Genomic DNA, 17984 nt, shown 5'->3' with positions numbered 1-17984 from the left:
CCTGTTGGTATTCTAGTAAAAACTATATATGTTACTGCATATAGTATTGGAAATACCATATTTCTTACGTATTTAGTAGATTTTTAGTCAGTGGTCATTTACAGGGTTTCCCAGTTTATTAGAGTGTTATTCAGCTCTGCAACTCCTATATTGAATGGCTATGTACCTCTTTACATTTTTTTATTGAATTGTATGTATTTTGTGATGTAGAAAAAAATTAGTTTGTACAGTCAGTGATTTAATTTATATATTTACCAACTGTCCACTGTTGACAGTTGTTTTGGGAAAGATGGATTTGGTATGTTGAATTTCATCATGCCTTGCCTTTTGTTCTCAGAGGATATAAACATTAGTATCTGGCATCAACTTGCGTCAATATATTTATGGTTGAATCAGGTCAAATATCTGTCAGCCATACAGTTGTTTGGCCAACATACGTTGTATGTAAATGTCCGGTGTAAAGTACTACTCCAGATTCTTTTTATATTTAACCATGTAATACATAATAATACTATAATTATACTTCTCTCTATTGAATGATGTGTTTATTTACCCAGTGGCTTCTTTTTGTAAAATAACCACAGAATTGGTTCTCAGGCTGGTTATATGATTGGCAGACACACCTGCCGATTCCCATAGCAGCCTCAAGTCCTTCTTTCTCTGCAAGTCTATGAGAGTTATATATCCAGGTTCTGATACACTTGCCGAGGCTTGTGTGTGAATTGGCAGGTTAGGTTGTCAATTATATATCTGGTCAGAGAACTCACCATTCTTTAGAGAACATAAATAAGGAAAAAAGATTAAAGAATATCACCAGAGTGCTTGGTGCATTTATCCACTGCATTGGCTCATATTATTTGTATGTGCAACTTATACACCTGCCTCTTTTATCTCCTTCTTTTTACATGACTTCTCTCCTCCATAATCCTGTGGTAGCAGCTGAAGTTCATGCACACTTCACATCAGTTTTTGCTGCTCAGTAGTCCCCCAGCCAAGGAAGCTCGATTCCGAACTGCCAAGAAACTTTATGGAAGCACATTCGCCTTTCAGTAAGAAACAGGGGATGGGAATATCTTTAAGGTTAAACAGAAGTGTGAGAGATAGTTGAAGAGCTCTCTCTCTCTCTCTTTTTTTTTTTTTTTTTTTTTTTGTAGAATGGTGCTTTATTTAAAATAATGAATTTTACCCAAATATTAAAGTCTAAACTGCAGACATCTGATTACATGAATTGTTACATTGCACATAATGCACGTTGCTCATGTGACCTAATACAGTAACTGCATCTTCCAAAATATCTAGTGCTGTATCTATAACTCCCATTTAATACAGCACATGGGCTGGCCCAGTATGAGATGACCCAAATACTCAGTATTCATAAAGCAATAGAGATGCCTTTGTTTCTGTTTGAAAACATATTAACAGCTGATAGAGGTTTAATAGAAAAGAGGTCTTCTAGAATTCAGACATCTTCTTGTACGAGTGAAGGATGTAAAAGGTTTGAGCCCAATAAAAAAACATATATTACCTCTCTGAGTATAATGTTTCTTGGTAGTTTATTGCCTCTGTTTATTTTTATGTTTTTCTTCTGATCAGCGGCTCTCATATTGAGAACTGGCATTCTATTCTGCGGAATGGGCTAGTCAATGCATCCTACACCAAATTGCAAGTAAGTTCAAGTCTAGTTAATATAAATGTGTATATATTAGAATTGCTGCACATTGTGAAATTGTCAATACAAATGTGTCTATACTGGGTTTTAAATATTTCTTCAGTCTTCCTCTCCAGAAGTTTAGACTTTCTGTACAGAAACATACTGTACACTGTGTAGTAAATTTCATTCAACTATAAACCTTTGGCATGTTAACCAAGAAGAAATGTCAAGGTCAAGTCTGAGTCCCGTGTTGCAAAAATAAAAATAAAAATCTTAACGTGTACCAACAAGTCATGAATTATGCTTATTTGCCTTTCATATGTTACATAATGAGACCAAATGTTTGACTGGCTATGGTTTTCACATTTGGACCTTGTAGTAAACCTAGTGATAATCTTCACTGGATTAATTACCTCAAATATTGACCAAAATGACGGTATGATCGAGTAAGATAACAAATGACATGCTTTTCTCTAACCTGACATATGTGTAAGTTATTCCTTATTTATTGTGATGTATTTTCAGTTGCACGGAGCAGCGTATGGGAAAGGGATATACCTTAGTCCCATCTCCAGTATTTCCTTTGGATACTCAGGTAAGTATTACAGTAAAGAGGCACCAGGTATGTACCCTCAGTGGTATAAACATACTGTATCTTTTGTACAAAACATATATGTGTTTTCTATGATAACATACAATGACAAACTATATGTGTTAAAGTTTGTAGTGACTTTTTATTTTATGCAGGTATGGGAAAGGGGCAACATCGGATGCCATCAAAAGATGAGCTGGTGCAGAGATATAATCGAATGAACACTATTCCTCAGGTAACATATGAAACTGTTATAAAATAGCGTTGAATTACCTACGTAAAGGAGTTCAAAAAATGTTTGGGCAAAAGCTGTAAAAGTCTGTAAAATATCAAACAGTTAGGGTATGTTCACATTACCATTGTATGGGTCTGTTGCGATCATCTATCATAGAATGAGAGCAGTAGACATTTACAATAGTGGAGTAATAGACAAGGATGGAGCCCCCTCCATCTGTATCTATTCCCATTGACTATGGTGGAAAAAAACATGACGGACACTGTCTTTTGGTATGTTTGGGTTTTTTTGTAAGAAAAGAAAAAGTCCTTCATTCACAACTTGTTATTCTATCAGAAAAGTAAAAAACATGACGGAAGAAAGCTTCTATCATGTGTTTGACATGGGGGTGAATACAGAAGGACACCAGACGGAGGGGCTTCACCTGCATCTGTTGTGCCTCCCGTCACTCCTGGACTTGCCCCTGGTCTTCCATCAGTCTCTTTCCTAGTGTCACGGAGCAAAGGTATACGTCTTCCTCCGGAGGATATCTTGAATCAACAGGGACGCAAGAGGTCGGGAGACAACAGCAATTTATTGTAATCCACAAAGTTAGTAGCCGGTGGCGGTCACATCAACCGTAATAACAATAAGTCCACAGAAGTCACAATCCAATGATAACTTTGGTTCCTTGGTCCTGTAACTAAATCTTGGCTCTCTACAGAGCTGTGCACAGGCCGGCTAACTCATACTAACTCTAGCTACAACTATATACTAAACTGTTACACCTATATCTGTGGGTGGGAAGGGCTGAGTCACAGATCCTTCCCCCCTCACCTATACCAAGGAGAGCAGACTCCCTGTCTACTATGGACAATGCACCATCCAACATCTTCTTGGAGACACTGATCAGATTATCTCCACCCATTGTCCTCACTGGTCCTCACTAGTTAGAGGTATTTGCATACAATGTGCTAACACACTAGACCCGAATCAGCCAACTACACACTGATGTTTACAACAGGTTAGAGAATACATTCCACATGAAATATATATTACACATTGCCTATTGCCGGACTCTAACCATCCCGTGACAACCCCTCCCCCTCTCAAAACATGTGCATGACACAATTGGCCTACACAGGTAAATTGGGGAATGCACATCAGTCTCTATAGCTCATATGTCCTCCTGCCGGGATAACCCATCTGCGTTCTGGTGTTGGTTCCCTCGGCGGTACTGAATGGTAAAGTTGTAGGTTTGAAGGGCTGGCATCTGGCAGAAAATCCGGTCGATCCATGTTGGCGTCTCTCTGAGCTTGGCTTCGGGTCACTGCTCCCACAAAGTGGCACTGTAGATTTCCAACATCGTTGCCTAACAGAACATCGGCCGGCAGCCCGCTCATCACACCAATTGTGCATCGTTTTGGTCCATAACCATAGTCGAGTTCCACGGTAGCTTTAGGAATACGTCTTTGAGTACCCCCTGCCAACTTGATAGAAATGCCAGGGCCCTCCTCTAGGGCCTCGGGTCGCACAACTCGGGGGTCCGCTACCGTTAGGAAAGCTCCCGAGTCCCGGAATCCAACAACTGTTCGGCCATCCAGTAGGACCTCCTGCACGTGCTTCCGCTGAAGGTTTGCGGGATGTGTGGCGGAAGGCTGAATCCCATAGACCCCTGGAGGTGGAACAGATGTGTCATTCATGGAGTCATCTGGAAATGGGGCCAAACTTTCTGTCCTAGGAGTGGTTCCCAGGTAGTGAATAGGCCGGGATGCCACGGTGGCCCGTGCCCCCATGTTAACAGGGCAACTAGCTTGCAAATGTCCAGGCCGCCCGCACCCAAAACATCTGCGCTCTAGCATTCTTCCAGTAGGTCGTTGTCTAAGGACAGGGTTGTTCATAGCTGGAGGCCGATGGGCTGGGACAGGGGTAGAGGGGGAATTGTAATCCTGAGGCCGGGCACGAAAGGTGGTTGGCTGGCTGAAGGGTGTCTGGCGGACTGTGGTAGTTTTCCGCTCCTCTGCAAACAACCTCTTCCACTGCGGCTTGATGGTCAGGCCCTCATCTGCAAGAGAAGCAGCTTGCTCAACTGTGGCTGGGTTCCGTTCCAGCACCCACTCACGGATCTCAGCGGGGCACTGGGAAAAGAACTGTTCCTTAAGTATGACTTGGAGGATCTTATCGACTGTGACAGCCTCCTCTCCTTCTAGCCAGCGCTTGCATGCTTGCTTCAACTTGTGGGCGAACATGTGGAAGGAGCTTCCCCCATTGTAAGACAAAGAGCGGAACTGAACTCGGTAGGATTCTGGAGTGACTGCATAATACTTCTGCACCGCTCTTTTAATGGCCTCATAGTCCCGCTGATCACTAGGGTCCATGGCTCTGAGAGCTTCCGCAGCCCCATCTCGTAGGTGCCCCACCAGATACCGGACCCAATCCTTCTCTGGGACTTCCATCAGGCGGCACTGGTGTTCGAAGTCCTGAAAATATCCATCAACATCCCCAGCCGCTTCCTCAAAGGTCTTGAAGTGTTTATGGGAGACATATGGTGGTTCTCTCACTGTTGGGCTGGGGGTCGACGTTTGATTATAATTCCTCATAGTTATCTCAGCCATTCGCATTTCATGCGCCATTCTTTCCTTTTCATGCGCCATTCTCTGTTCCTCCTTCTCCGTTTCCTGAGCCCTCTGTAATGCTCTACTCCTTTGCTCTGCAGTTGCTTCTAGCCCCAGCACTGCCAATTCCTCCTCATACAAAACAACCCATCTGCTCTTTTGGGTCTGTACCTGCCACTCCTGTATCTCTCCAGTCTCCTGGGGGCAGCCCTCCTCATGGTCGCTTTGCAGGGTCATCTCCTCCAGTGCCTCGATCAGTTGCTCTTTCGTTCTTCCCTGGTAACTCAGGTTTAGTTCCCGGGCCCTTAATTTTAGACTTGCCATAGTCCAGTTCCTGTATTCTGAGGTTGTGGCTCCATTAATCGCTGGGCTGCTGTAGTCCATCTCGCTGTCCGCTGTTGATCCCACCGCTGCCAACCAGTTGTCACGGAGCAAAGGTATACGTCTTCCTCCGGAGGATATCTTGAATCAACAGGGACGCAAGAGGTCGGGAGACAACAGCAATTTATTGTAATCCACAAAGTTAGTAGCCGGTGGCGGTCACATCAACCGTAATAACAATAAGTCCACAGAAGTCACAATCCAATGATAACTTTGGTTCCTTGGTCCTGTAACTAAATCTTGGCTCTCTACAGAGCTGTGCACAGGCCGGCTAACTCATACTAACTCTAGCTACAACTATATACTAAACTGTTACACCTATATCTGTGGGTGGGAAGGGCTGAGTCACAGATCCTTCCCCCCTCACCTATACCAAGGAGAGCAGACTCCCTGTCTACTATGGACAATGCACCATCCAACATCTTCTTGGAGACACTGATCAGATTATCTCCACCCATTGTCCTCACTGGTCCTCACTAGTTAGAGGTATTTGCATACAATGTGCTAACACACTAGACCCGAATCAGCCAACTACACACTGATGTTTACAACAGGTTAGAGAATACATTCCACATGAAATATATATTACACATTGCCTATTGCCGGACTCTAACCATCCCGTGACACCTAGTCTCCAGCAATGACGATTAAAGTCAACTGAGTCTGAAACCATATGTATGACCAGACTGTAATATGGCACACATTATTACTAAGTGGAGTTTGTCAGTACCAAAAACGTTACTAAACCAGCCCTATTACCTTATAGTATTCAGAGCCAAAATTAAGCAGGCAAGCTCAGAGATAGGAACAATTTAAGGTACTGGGGCTGGTGTAATAACATTTTATATGCTGACAAACTCCCTTTAAGTTATGTTCATTGTATGCACTTGTTCATGTTTCTATTTTACAAAAATCCTTAAGGGTGTGGTGTCCTTATAGATGTCCCTCCTAGGGGTCTAGGTGTGTTTGTCAATCAGGTCTCCCTTCTACAAGTTGACTACTTTATGTGGGAAAGTCAAACCTAGATACTGAGCTTCCAGGAAGGCTGTGGTAGCAGCCTAGGCAGGCACAAAGAGCACAGATGTGTCTCACTAAGCTTCAGAAAGATGAGGCCACTTGTCCTTGACTTTGTTCTTCTTCCTTTCTTTTAGAGGACTTGCATTAGACCGCCTAATTGTGTACTTTTTCATGTGCCTTTCTTCATCCTTGTAATGTTTAGAAACATTAACAGTTCAAATGAATCTATCCGGTCCTCTTACAAGGTTTATATTATGTGATCATATGTCAATGAAACGCACAGCTTATGCTAGGTTCACACTAGCGTTTGGGTCCACATGGGGACTTCAAAGACGAAGACCCTGTCCACTTAAAAAGCTGTTACACATGGAAACCCGCAGACTCCACCAACTGTAACGGGGTCCGGCCAGTTTTCACTGGTTTGCAGGACTTTTCTCTCCACCGATTATAAGTGGATTTTGCAATAGAGACTCCAACGCTTTTGTGAATCTAGCCTTAGAGCTCATAGGGAAAGATCCTCCAGTTGTCATTCAGTAATTAATATTGTCTTAATCTACCATTCTTACATAATTGATCCTCTGATATAATATACTGTGTTCACTTTTGAGCTTTCATTACATATACAGTACAAATGATTTACATAAAAAGTAGCTTTGTTTAAATATCTTTACTCATATTTTCTGATTTGTTTGTTATATACTGTATTATAGTCCAGAGGCATGCAAATATGAAAGGGTGACAATTACCTATAGCAAAAAAACAAAATAGGGCCCCTTGCAGACATTGTTTTATGTTATCCCATTGCCCTACCCCAGAACTTGTTGCACCCTTTCAATCACTTCTGCAAAGACAGCTTAAACCTAAGAAGTAGAGATGAGCGAACAGTGTTCTATCGAACACATGTTCGATCGGATATCAGGGTGTTCGCCATGTTCGAATCGAATCGAACACCACGTGGTAAAGTGCGCCAAAATTCGATTCCCCTCCCACCTTCCCTGGCGCCTTTTTTGCACCAATAACAGCGCAGGGGAGGTGGGACAGGAACTACGACACCGGGGGCATTGAAAAAAATTGGAAAAAGTCATTGGCTGCCGAAATCAGGTGACCTCCATTTTAGACGAATAGTGGATTTCAAATCCGGGTCATATGAGAATGTGAACTTTGTGACTATGAGACAGGGATAGCTGTACAGGCAGGGATAGCTAGGGATAACCTTTATTTAGGGGGGAATGTTATTAAAAATAACTTTTTGGGACTCTATCGGGTGTGTAATTGTGATTTTTGTGAGATAAACTTTTTCCCATAGGGATGCATTGGCCAGCGCTGATTGGCCGAATTCCGTACTCTGGCCAATCAGTGCTGGCCAATGCATTCTATTAGCTTGATGAAGCAGAGTGTGCACAAGGGTTCAAGCGCACCCTCGGCTCTGATGTAGCAGAGCCGAGGCTGCACAAGGGTTCAAGCGCACCCTCGGCTCTGATGTAGGAGAGCCGAGGGTGCACTTGAACCCTTGTGCACCCTCAGCTCTGCTACATCAGAGCCGAGGGTGCGCTTGAACCCTTGTGCACACTCTGCTTCATCAAGCTAATAGAATGCATTGGCCAGCGCTGATTGGCCAATGTATTCTATTAGCCTGATGAAGTAGTGCTGAATGTGTGTGCTAAGCACACACATTCAGCTCTACTTCATCGGGCTAATAGAATGCATTGGCCAGCGCTGATTGGCCAGAGTACGGAACTCGACCAATCAGCGCTGGCTCTGCTGGAGGAGGCGGAGTCTAAGATCGCTCCACACCAGTCTCCATTCAGGTCCGACCTTAGACTCCGCCTCCTCCGGCAGAGCCAGCGCTGATTGGCCGAAGGCTGGCCAATGCATTCCTATGCGAATGCAGAGACTTAGCAGTGCTGAGTCAGTTTTGCTCAACTACACATCTGATGCACACTCGGCACTGCTACATCAGATGTAGCAATCTGATGTAGCAGAGCCGAGGGTGCACTAGAACCCCTGTGCAAACTCAGTTCACGCTAATAGAATGCATTGGCCAGCGCTGATTGGCCAATGCATTCTATTAGCCCGATGAAGTAGAGCTGAATGTGTGTGCTAAGCACACACATTCAGCACTGCTTCATCACGCCAATACAATGCATTAGCCAGTGCTGATTGGCCAGAGTACGGAATTCGGCCAATCAGCGCTGGCTCTGCTGGAGGAGGCGGAGTCTAAGGTCGGACCTGAATGGAGACTGGTGTGGAGCGATCTTAGACTCCGCCTCCTCCAGCAGAGCCAGCGCTGATTGGTCGAGTTCCGTACTCTGGCCAATCAGCGCTGGCCAATGCATTCTATTAGCTTGATGAAGCAGAGTGTGCACAAGGGTTCAAGCGCACCCTCGGCTCTGATGTAGCAGAGCTGAGGGTGCACAAGGGTTCAAGTGCACCCTCGGCTCTCCTACATCAGAGCCGAGGGTGCGCTTGAACCCTTGTGCAGCCTCGGCTCTGCTACATCAGAGCCGAGGGTGCGCTTGAACCCTTGTGCACACTCTGCTTCATCAAGCTAATAGAATGCATTGGCCAGCACTGATTGGCCAGAGTACGGAATTCGGCCAATCAGCGCTGGCCAATGCATTCTATTAGCCCGATGAAGTAGAGCTGAATGTGTGTGCTAAGCACACACATTCAGCACTGCTTCATCACGCCAATACAATGCATTAGCCAGTGCTGATTGGCCAGAGTACGGAATTCGGCCAATCAGCGCTGGCTCTGCTGGAGGAGGCGGAGTCTAAGATCGCTCCACACCAGTCTCCATTCAGGTCCGACCTTAGACTCCGCCTCCTCCAGCAGAGCCAGCGCTGATTGGCCGAATTCCGTACTCTGGCCAATCAGCACTGGCTAATGCATTGTATTGGCTTGATGAAGCAGTGCTGAATGTGTGTGCTTAGCACACACATTCAGCTCTACTTCATCGGGCTAATAGAATGCATTGGCCAATCAGCGCTGGCCAATGCATTCTATTAGCGTGAACTGAGTTTGCACAGGGGTTCTAGTGCACCCTCGGCTCTGCTACATCAGATTGCTACATCTGATGTAGCAGTGCCGAGTGTGCATCAGATGTGTAGTTGAGCAAAACTGACTCAGCACTGCTAAGTCTGCATTCGCATAGGAATGCATTGGCCAGCCTTCGGCCAATCAGCGCTGGCTCTGCCGGAGGAGGCGGAGTCTAAGGTCGGACCTGAATGGAGACTGGTGTGGAGCGATCTTAGACTCCGCCTCCTCCAGCAGAGCCAGCGCTGATTGGTCGAGTTCCGTACTCTGGCCAATCAGCACTGGCCAATGCATTTCTATGGGGAAAAGTTAGCTTGCGAAAATCGCAAACTGACAGGGATTTCCATGAAATAAAGTGACTTTTATGCCCCCAGACATGCTTCCCCTGCTGTCCCAGTGTCATTCCAGGGTGTTGGTATCATTTCCTGGGGTGTCATAGTGGACTTGGTGACCCTCCAGACACGAATTTGGGTTTCCCCCTTAACGAGTTTATGTTCCCCATAGACTATAATGGGGTTCGAAACCCATTCGAACACTCGAACAGTGAGCGGCTGTTCGAATCGAATTTCGAACCTCGAACATTTTAGTGTTCGCTCATCTCTACTAAGAAGTTATTGCAAAGATGAAAATCCCTCTGCAGACTCACAGACCTCATAAGAAAGGGGTATGATGTATGTCTCCTCATCTTATGATAACCCATACCTGACACATGCACTACGACAAGAATGCTCTTGAGGGAGTCCTCAAGATTTCAGACAGTATTTCTTATTGGCTCAATGTCTGTGCAGGGCTTATCTGGGTGATTTGCATTCTGGCCGCTATAGTCTTTGCACCAGGATTTGTACAGTATTCTAGTTGAGGTAAAACCATTCTACTACTGCATTATAGGTGCTACATTGTAGGTCTGTCACCAAGATTAGCAGTTTCTAGTAAGAAGCAGAACCATAAATTCATTGCTTGACTGTAAGTCAAGCTGTAACTGAAGATGGTTAGTATTAATCTACTAATTTACATTTTAATGTAGATTATAGGTATATGATATATAAATTATAACATAAAGTTCACAGGTGAACATAATCTTTAACCTTTCCTTTAACTCCCCTGTCCTATCAATCATTTTCCTTCTTTGCTCCTTTCCTATTAGACTCGATGTCTCCAGTCTCGTTTCTTGCAGAGTCGGAATCTCAATTGTATTGCACTGTGTGAAGGTAATAAATCATTTAAAGTGTACCTCCGAATACGTGAGGAAATTAAAATGCAAACTGTGTGTAGGTATATACAGCTGCCATATCCCAAGTGTGTTTTCAACAGATAATATGTCTGCAATCTTGGTAGCAAATGAAAGTTGGGGATCTCACCTTTCATATGACACCAGAAGCAGACAAGCCTCAGCTTATCTGAATTACGCTGTATTTTCCCATACCCTGTGTCAGAAGTAGTGAGGATCTGTAATGCTCATAGCGAAACAGAGGAAGTGGATTTCAGCACAGGATTTCATGGAAAGGATCCAATATCTATTAATAAAGTATATTGCAAAACGTATTCATGGCACAAATGCTGCCAGAAAATCAACAGTTGTTTTATAGTTTAGGTATGCTTTAATTTTCTTTTTTTTACCATTCATCTGTTCTGGTGCTGTCTGGACCACCTGCCTCTGTAGATTCACATCTTTTCTTCAGGTTCCCATGTTAGTCATATATAGTGAAGATTCAAATTCAGAACCATGTAGGCACAGAATATAGGTTGCCTGCCAAGTGTGCCAACTGTTAATATTATAGGTTGTTACTGTACTTATTTTTATGTTCATTTGTCTACCTTTAATCTTATATAAAATAATGTCTAGGACTAGCATGCTTCACTACCTGTGAAGCTGCTAACAACATTACCCCGGTTCACATTAGCTTATGTATTACGTCCGGTTAGAATCCGCATGGAGTCCCCCCCAAACGGAATACAATCGCAATTGCAAGCTCTGTGCTGTAAAAGCAAACGGACCCCATAGACTATAATGGGGTCCGTGTGCTTGCCACGCACTGCCCGCACAAATGATTTTTGCGGGCAGTGCGCGGCATGCATTATGGGGTCCATGCGCTTTTACAGCACAGTGCTTGCAATTGCAATTGTATTCCATCTTGGGGGACTCCATGCAGACTCTAACCGGACAGAATACATACGCTAATGTGAACCGACCCTTAGAGAAATAACATCTAGCAGCCTCTGGCGCCTTCTACTTGTCCTTCCAGTGATGTTTTCCTTTCAGTCCAACAGTTACTTGGTTACTATATGAATACACAGAGTGTAGATGTATATTTATATGCTTGGAGCAGACTTCCATTAACCAGGGCTACCTGTAGATGCTTGTCTCCACTATATTTGTCACAAATATATTTGATTAATAACTTGATAACATTATAACATAATTACATTTATTTTATACATTAGTAATCCAAGTATTGAATTAATTGAATTAGATTACGTAATTTTGGTACAAATGTGTTGGTGCTTTACACAAAATATTCCGTAGTACTGGTACTGCACACTCTAAATTTGCCTGTTGCCCACTGGTAGGATTCTACAATCCAATGTACAATATTCAGAATACCACGACACACACTAATGTTGAAACCAATTCAAGTAGCTTAGGCTGAGCTCACTCTGAGTTTTTTGGTCAAGATTTTGAGGCAGAACATACTTTTTCTACAGAAGGAAATGGTATATATATGACTTTGCATTTTTGATCTTCTTTTCTTTTAAAGACATCTATTTCAGGCTAAGGCCACATGTTTTGGAAACACAACGTTTTTGGCTGTTGTAGAAGCATGGCAGAAAATTTTTACAGTCTCAACAAAGTGTATGAGATTTCATTTAATGTCAACTACACTTCTCAACATATTAATTTTACATGAGGACACATTCTTTTTTTCACTATTGACTTTTTAACCCCTCAGTAGGTTTAATATAATAAACTATGCATACTAAACATGTGCTAACTGATAGCCACACGGGTGGTGCACTGATAGTGAATGAGCCACACGGGTGGTGCACGTGGGATACACGGATGTCACCTGTGTACCGACTGTGCTTCCGCGGCCCCTTTCATTCAATGACTAGGAGCCACAGGAAATAGTGCTGCAGAATTGGAGAGGAATAGGACCTGGTCCATATTTTGCGGCTCGGACTGTTGGCCTGCACACATGACCGTGGTTTCACACACATTTAAACCATGTGGGGCCCCAGCATAACACTTACAATGTCTATTTTAGTTGTGCAAAATGTACTAACCATGTTTTGTTCCTTCGCTTAGTAATAACATCAAAAGATCTACAGAAGCATGGGAATATTTGGGTGTGCCCTGTGTCTGATCATGTCTGCACGCGCTTCTTTTTTGTGTAAGTAGTGATTCACTATGTCTGATTTATGTTTTCTATTTAAATTCCTCTCAAATTTTAACTTTCATTGGAAAGTTAAAAAAGGCAAAATTGGAGCTACAAATGGCAGCTATAAAACCTCTGACTGTACTGGACAGATGTTGCGGTTTCCATTGCTTATCCAGAACAGAATATATATAGCAATAGAAATATAGCAATATTTCTTTAAAATGTTTCTTGCCTGTCACTAAGTCTTTTTGGACAGATTTTCTGTTAAAATTTGTTATGTTGAGGGGCCACACGGTGGCTCAGTGGTTAGCACTGCAGCCTTGCAGCACCAGAGTCCTGGTGTTCAAATCCCACCAAGGGCAAAGAAACATCTGCAAGGAGTTCGTATGTTCTCCCCGTGTTTGCATGGATTTCCATCCCATATTCCAAAGACATACTGATAGGGAAAAATGTACATTGTGAACTCTATGTGGGGCTCACAACCTACAAAAAAAAAAAAAAAAAAAAAAAATTGCTATGTTGAACTGTCATTTGCAGATAAAGTCTTGACCCTCAAAGAAACATTTTTGACTGCTCCTGTAGCGTTGCTTTGTGATATTACATGCAGGGCCGGCGTCAGCGCACAGCATAGTCGGGCAAGTGCCGGGGCCCACAGAGCCTCTGGAGGCCCCCCGGCACTTGCCCGCCCCAGCACTTGCCTGTCCCGATATCAGCTCATCGGCGTCCGTCGGACGCCGATGAGCTGAATTAAATACATAAGCGATTAAAGCAGGAGCTGTGAGATCAGCTCCTGCTTTAAAGCTGCAGCCCAGCTTGCTTGTGTAGGCGCGATGACGTCATCACATCGCGCCTACTGACACAAGTAGGGCCGCAGCTTTAAAGCAGGAGCTGAGCTCACACACAGCTCCTGCTTTAATCGCCTATGTGAATGGAGTGAGAGAGCGGAGAGAGGAGCATCGGGGGAGCGATGGAAGGTGAGTGTAAGTGTTTTTTTTGTATTAATTATTAAGGTGGAACATAATGAAGGGGGCCCATGAAACTGGGGGAGGGGGGGGAATGGCATGACACTGGGGAAGATGAAGGGGGTGGGGAGAGAACAGCATGAAACTGGGGACAGAGTTGGAGGGGGCCCAATGAAACCGGGGGGGGGGGCAAATGGAGGGGGGGGGACGGCATGACACTGGGGCAGATGGGGAGTGGAACAGCATGACACTGGGGCAGAGACGGGGGACATGAAACTGGGGCAGAGACGGGGGACATGAAACTGTGGGCAGATGAAGGGGGAGAACGTGATGAAACTGGGGACAGAGATGGAGGGGGGACATGAAACTGGGGGCAGAGGAAGGGTGTATATGAAACTGGGGGATAGATGGAGGGGGGGCATATAATTTACGGGTGACTGTATGGGGGATTATACTGTGTGGGAGCACATAATAAATTAATGAGAATGGGCAGAGTCAACATAAGTGGGTGGAGCTAAATTTGCCGCGGCGCACAGAGCGCGCCGCACATTTTGCCCCTCTTTCTACTCTTTAAAAATTGGGAGGTATGGCGTTGGTGACACCACACTCCTGTATGACGTCACTCGCTTCATCTGCAACACACAGTGTCTCGACTCCCCCCACCTCCTTTACAAGGGGGCCCACTGAGGCTCTGTCGCCCAAGGGCCCATAAAAACCTGGAGCCGGCCCTGATTACATGCATTAGCAGCCTGTATGTGGATATAACAAGCCATAGTAAATACTATTTATTTATTTATTCTGCTTACATGTATAGCGCCAACATGTTCCGTAGTTCTTATTAACCATTGTCGGTTACTGTCCCATATAGGACTCACAATATGAATTCTCTGTCAGTATGTCTTTTGGAGTGTGGGAGAAACCGCACACTAACACAGGCAGAGCAAACAAACTCCTTGCAGATGGGGTCCGTGCTGCTGACCACTGAGCCACCATGCTGCCCACAATACAATAGACTAGTGTAGCAATGGTTACTTGTTTCCTGTACTACTATTTATCTTTTATTATTATTATGTCTGCACTTTATATCCCTTTTTTATATTCTCTCTTGATTCTTCGTTGATGAAGTAACATGCCCACTCCTTTTTGTTTTAATACATTTTTTTCAAATTGTAGAATTGTCAGTCCTGGTAGTTATGAATGTAGTATTATGTCTTTTGTCCAAATTTATACTATCAAAGGTATGAAGATGGCCAGGTTGGGGATGCCAACATCAACACTCAGGACCCCAAAATCCAAAAGGAGATTATGCGAGTGATTGGGACGCAAGTGTACAGTGGATGAGGGATAACATCCTCAGGATTACAATCAAAACAGAGGGGAGTGGACTGTCCTCTCTAGGACCAAGAACATGGGGCAATCTGTGACCTGCTTCACATATGGGAGACTGAGGGTCCTTTCTCAAACTTGATAGACCCTTTCTAATGTGGAGATGAGGGTCTTGCACTGATCAAGCTCTCCAGGCAGCAGCAAGATATCATTCTATGTGGAGATATCGCAGTCCTGGGACAATTCCTGACAAATATTGACTTTGTCTTGTGTCAGCACTACCCACTTTCCATACTTAACCCCTCCTCGGAGTACATCCCATTTACAAAACTCTTTGTTTAACAAAAAAGAAAATGTTAAAAAACAATAAATCTGAAGGTTTTATTTGAATTTTGCTTTTTTATTTATAAATAATATTTCTAGCATTTATATATGTTGCTCAAGTTCGCAATACACATTAAAGTTGGCTGAATCTTATGACTGCACCTTGAAAGCTGAAGTCAAGCGAAAGAATAATTGCAGGTACTAACTAAGACCATTTTAGATGTATGTCATATTTCCATAGGGGTATAGTTAGGTGCCAGCCAACCTGTGTCCCCCCTTGGCAAATGTTGGCAGCCAGTAGTTCTAATCCAAAAACATTATTTTGAGATTCCAAAATGCAAAACAACAAAGACTCATGTGTATTGCCAGTTTAATGTGAATCTCATCCACTGAACATGACAGAAAACATACACACATTTATATTCTTTTTTTTTTCTTTCTTTTTATTTTTTAATAGGTTTGTATATGTTCTGATTGTTTCACTTATTTACCAGCTCCTGCTAGTATTCACTGGTCCTATCCCATACACTGAACACTGTATACAGATGGATTGGTTTATAATGAAGTCTATGGAAAAGGTAGAAAGAGAAGGATGAAAGCTGCTGTAGTAAGACTGAGGGCAACTAGATGAGTAGACCAGTGGCGTAACTAGGAACTTTTGACATGCCCACCCCCCCGACCAATGCTGAAGACCCCAACGACCGACCCCCCCCTCACATTCCTACGCACTCTATTATGCCCCATAGTGGCCCCTGCACACAGTATTATGCCCCATAATGGCCCCAGTACACAGTATTATGTCCCATAGTGGCCCCAGAACACAGTATTATGCCCCATAGTGGCCCCTGCACACAGTATTATGTCCACTGTGAATACCCATGAACAATTATTATACTCTGGGGTCTTTTCAGACCCCAGAGTAAAATAATCGAAGACCCAAGTGGGGGATACAAACATAAAAAACCACTGTCACTTACCTACGCCCAGCTCTGCTGCAGTCCTCGGTGGTGTTGGCCATCTTCCTTGACGTTCAGACATCACATGACCTGGGACACAGGCCCAGTCATGTGACGTCAGGGACCTCACAGTAGTAGACCCGAAGCCTGCCAGGAGTATGGAAAAGTAAGTAACACAGTTTTTTATGTTCGCTTACCTCTCCCAGGCCTCCAATGATTATACTCAGGGGTTTGAAAAGACCCCCCGAGTATAATAATAGTGTTTGTGAGGTCCATGGTGTCACTTACTGATCCCGGCCCCTGCCAGGATCGTTAAGTAAATAGGGCTTGTTACCGGCTGGAGTAACTCCAGCCAGTAACAGCCTATTAAAAAAAAACAAAAAAAAACGCAGTGGTACCGGCCGTTGCCGGGCCCCTAATGTCCCAGGCCCTGTGGCAGCTGCTACCCCATTAGTTACGCCACTGAAATAGACCTATCTGCAGCCAAAACATAGTTGGACAATAATTTACCTGATAATCCAGCCCTGTAATGTGATCAGTCACTGACTGAAAGGTGTAGCTGGGTCTTCTTATCTTCCTGCCACAGTGGCTAGTCCTTTCCTTCCAGCATAAAGCTGAACAGAGTTCTGTGTACAGACTTGATCAGAGGCAGGAGCTACGAAATAAGTGAAGAAACAATCATTTTTCTTTAATAAAGTTTGTTCCCTTTCCCTATACTCCTCATTTATGAAATATAAAATAAAAGTAAAGTTATTCTTTAAATCATGCAGTTCTGGTTTCCACTATGGAGAACTTAGAAACATAATACAAAAGGTACTGTATGTAGTAAGATTGAAACTACGACTAGGCGAGGCTGCAAGCAGAGAGAATTCACATTGACATTTTCGCAACAGAATTTGGACCTACATTCTGATTTCTTTATGGTTTGCAGTCATTCAGTGGAAACCTTTATTGTTTGCAACCAGAAGCTAGACATTTCTTAGGATGGATCTGCACTGTAAAGCAAAATTGACCACGCTCTTAAGTATATTTGTATACCAACGGAATATGTACAAAAAGTTTTATGGCATACATTGGGTAAATGGGACCCTATGTGCTAAGAGTATTTCTTGATCATATACTGGACTATATTGAACATTGCCTTATTGTTCAATTACTAGACTTGTGCCTTGTAATGAGCTGTGCATCACAGTTGCCAACCGTGCATCTTTTTTTTTTTACAGTCTGTAATAATTGGGAATTTTTTTTTCCTTTTCTTTAGAATAAAAAAAAAATATTTATCAATTTTTTTTTTTTTTTCTGCTGGAAGAGATCAAGCATATTGTTATGACTGTAATAATTAGGGCCAGCCTTAGGTGTGGGACCTGTGCTATCACACAGGATGCAGTTCGCTCCATACAGGGAGGTGCTGTATGTTCAATCTTAGGGTGCATTCACACGGAGTAACGTGCTGCGTGACCTGGCACGTATACGCCATGTGAGATTTTGAGCGATGGCCATGATTTTGGCCCAACATTTGATATATATATAACA

General features: G+C 43.6%; 1 protein-coding gene across 3 annotated transcripts in view; it reads left to right on the top strand.

Annotated features, from left to right (window-relative positions):
* The window catches only part of PARP6 (poly(ADP-ribose) polymerase family member 6), a 45774-nt gene extending 30213 nt beyond the window's left edge, over window positions 1-15561 (top strand). For 2 of the 3 annotated variants that reach the window (XM_075273644.1, XM_075273642.1), the window contains 7 exons: window positions 937-1049; window positions 1594-1666; window positions 2177-2246; window positions 2399-2478; window positions 10651-10714; window positions 12811-12895; window positions 15084-15561. In XM_075273644.1, coding sequence (XP_075129745.1) covers window positions 937-1049; window positions 1594-1666; window positions 2177-2246; window positions 2399-2478; window positions 10651-10714; window positions 12811-12895; window positions 15084-15186 — 588 coding nt within the window. In that variant the 3' untranslated portion in view covers window positions 15187-15561. The remainder of the gene's footprint in view (window positions 1-936; window positions 1050-1593; window positions 1667-2176; window positions 2247-2398; window positions 2479-10650; window positions 10715-12810; window positions 12896-15083) is intronic. The other variant, XM_075273643.1, reaches the window with a different exon arrangement.
* Window positions 15562-17984: the final 2423 nt, after the last annotated feature.

This window comes from Leptodactylus fuscus, chromosome 5 (assembly GCF_031893055.1).
Source record: "Leptodactylus fuscus isolate aLepFus1 chromosome 5, aLepFus1.hap2, whole genome shotgun sequence".
Lineage (NCBI taxonomy): Eukaryota > Metazoa > Chordata > Amphibia > Anura > Leptodactylidae > Leptodactylus > Leptodactylus fuscus.
The sequence above is the reverse complement of the archived record's forward strand: the minus strand, read 5'-3'. Positions and strand labels throughout refer to the sequence as shown.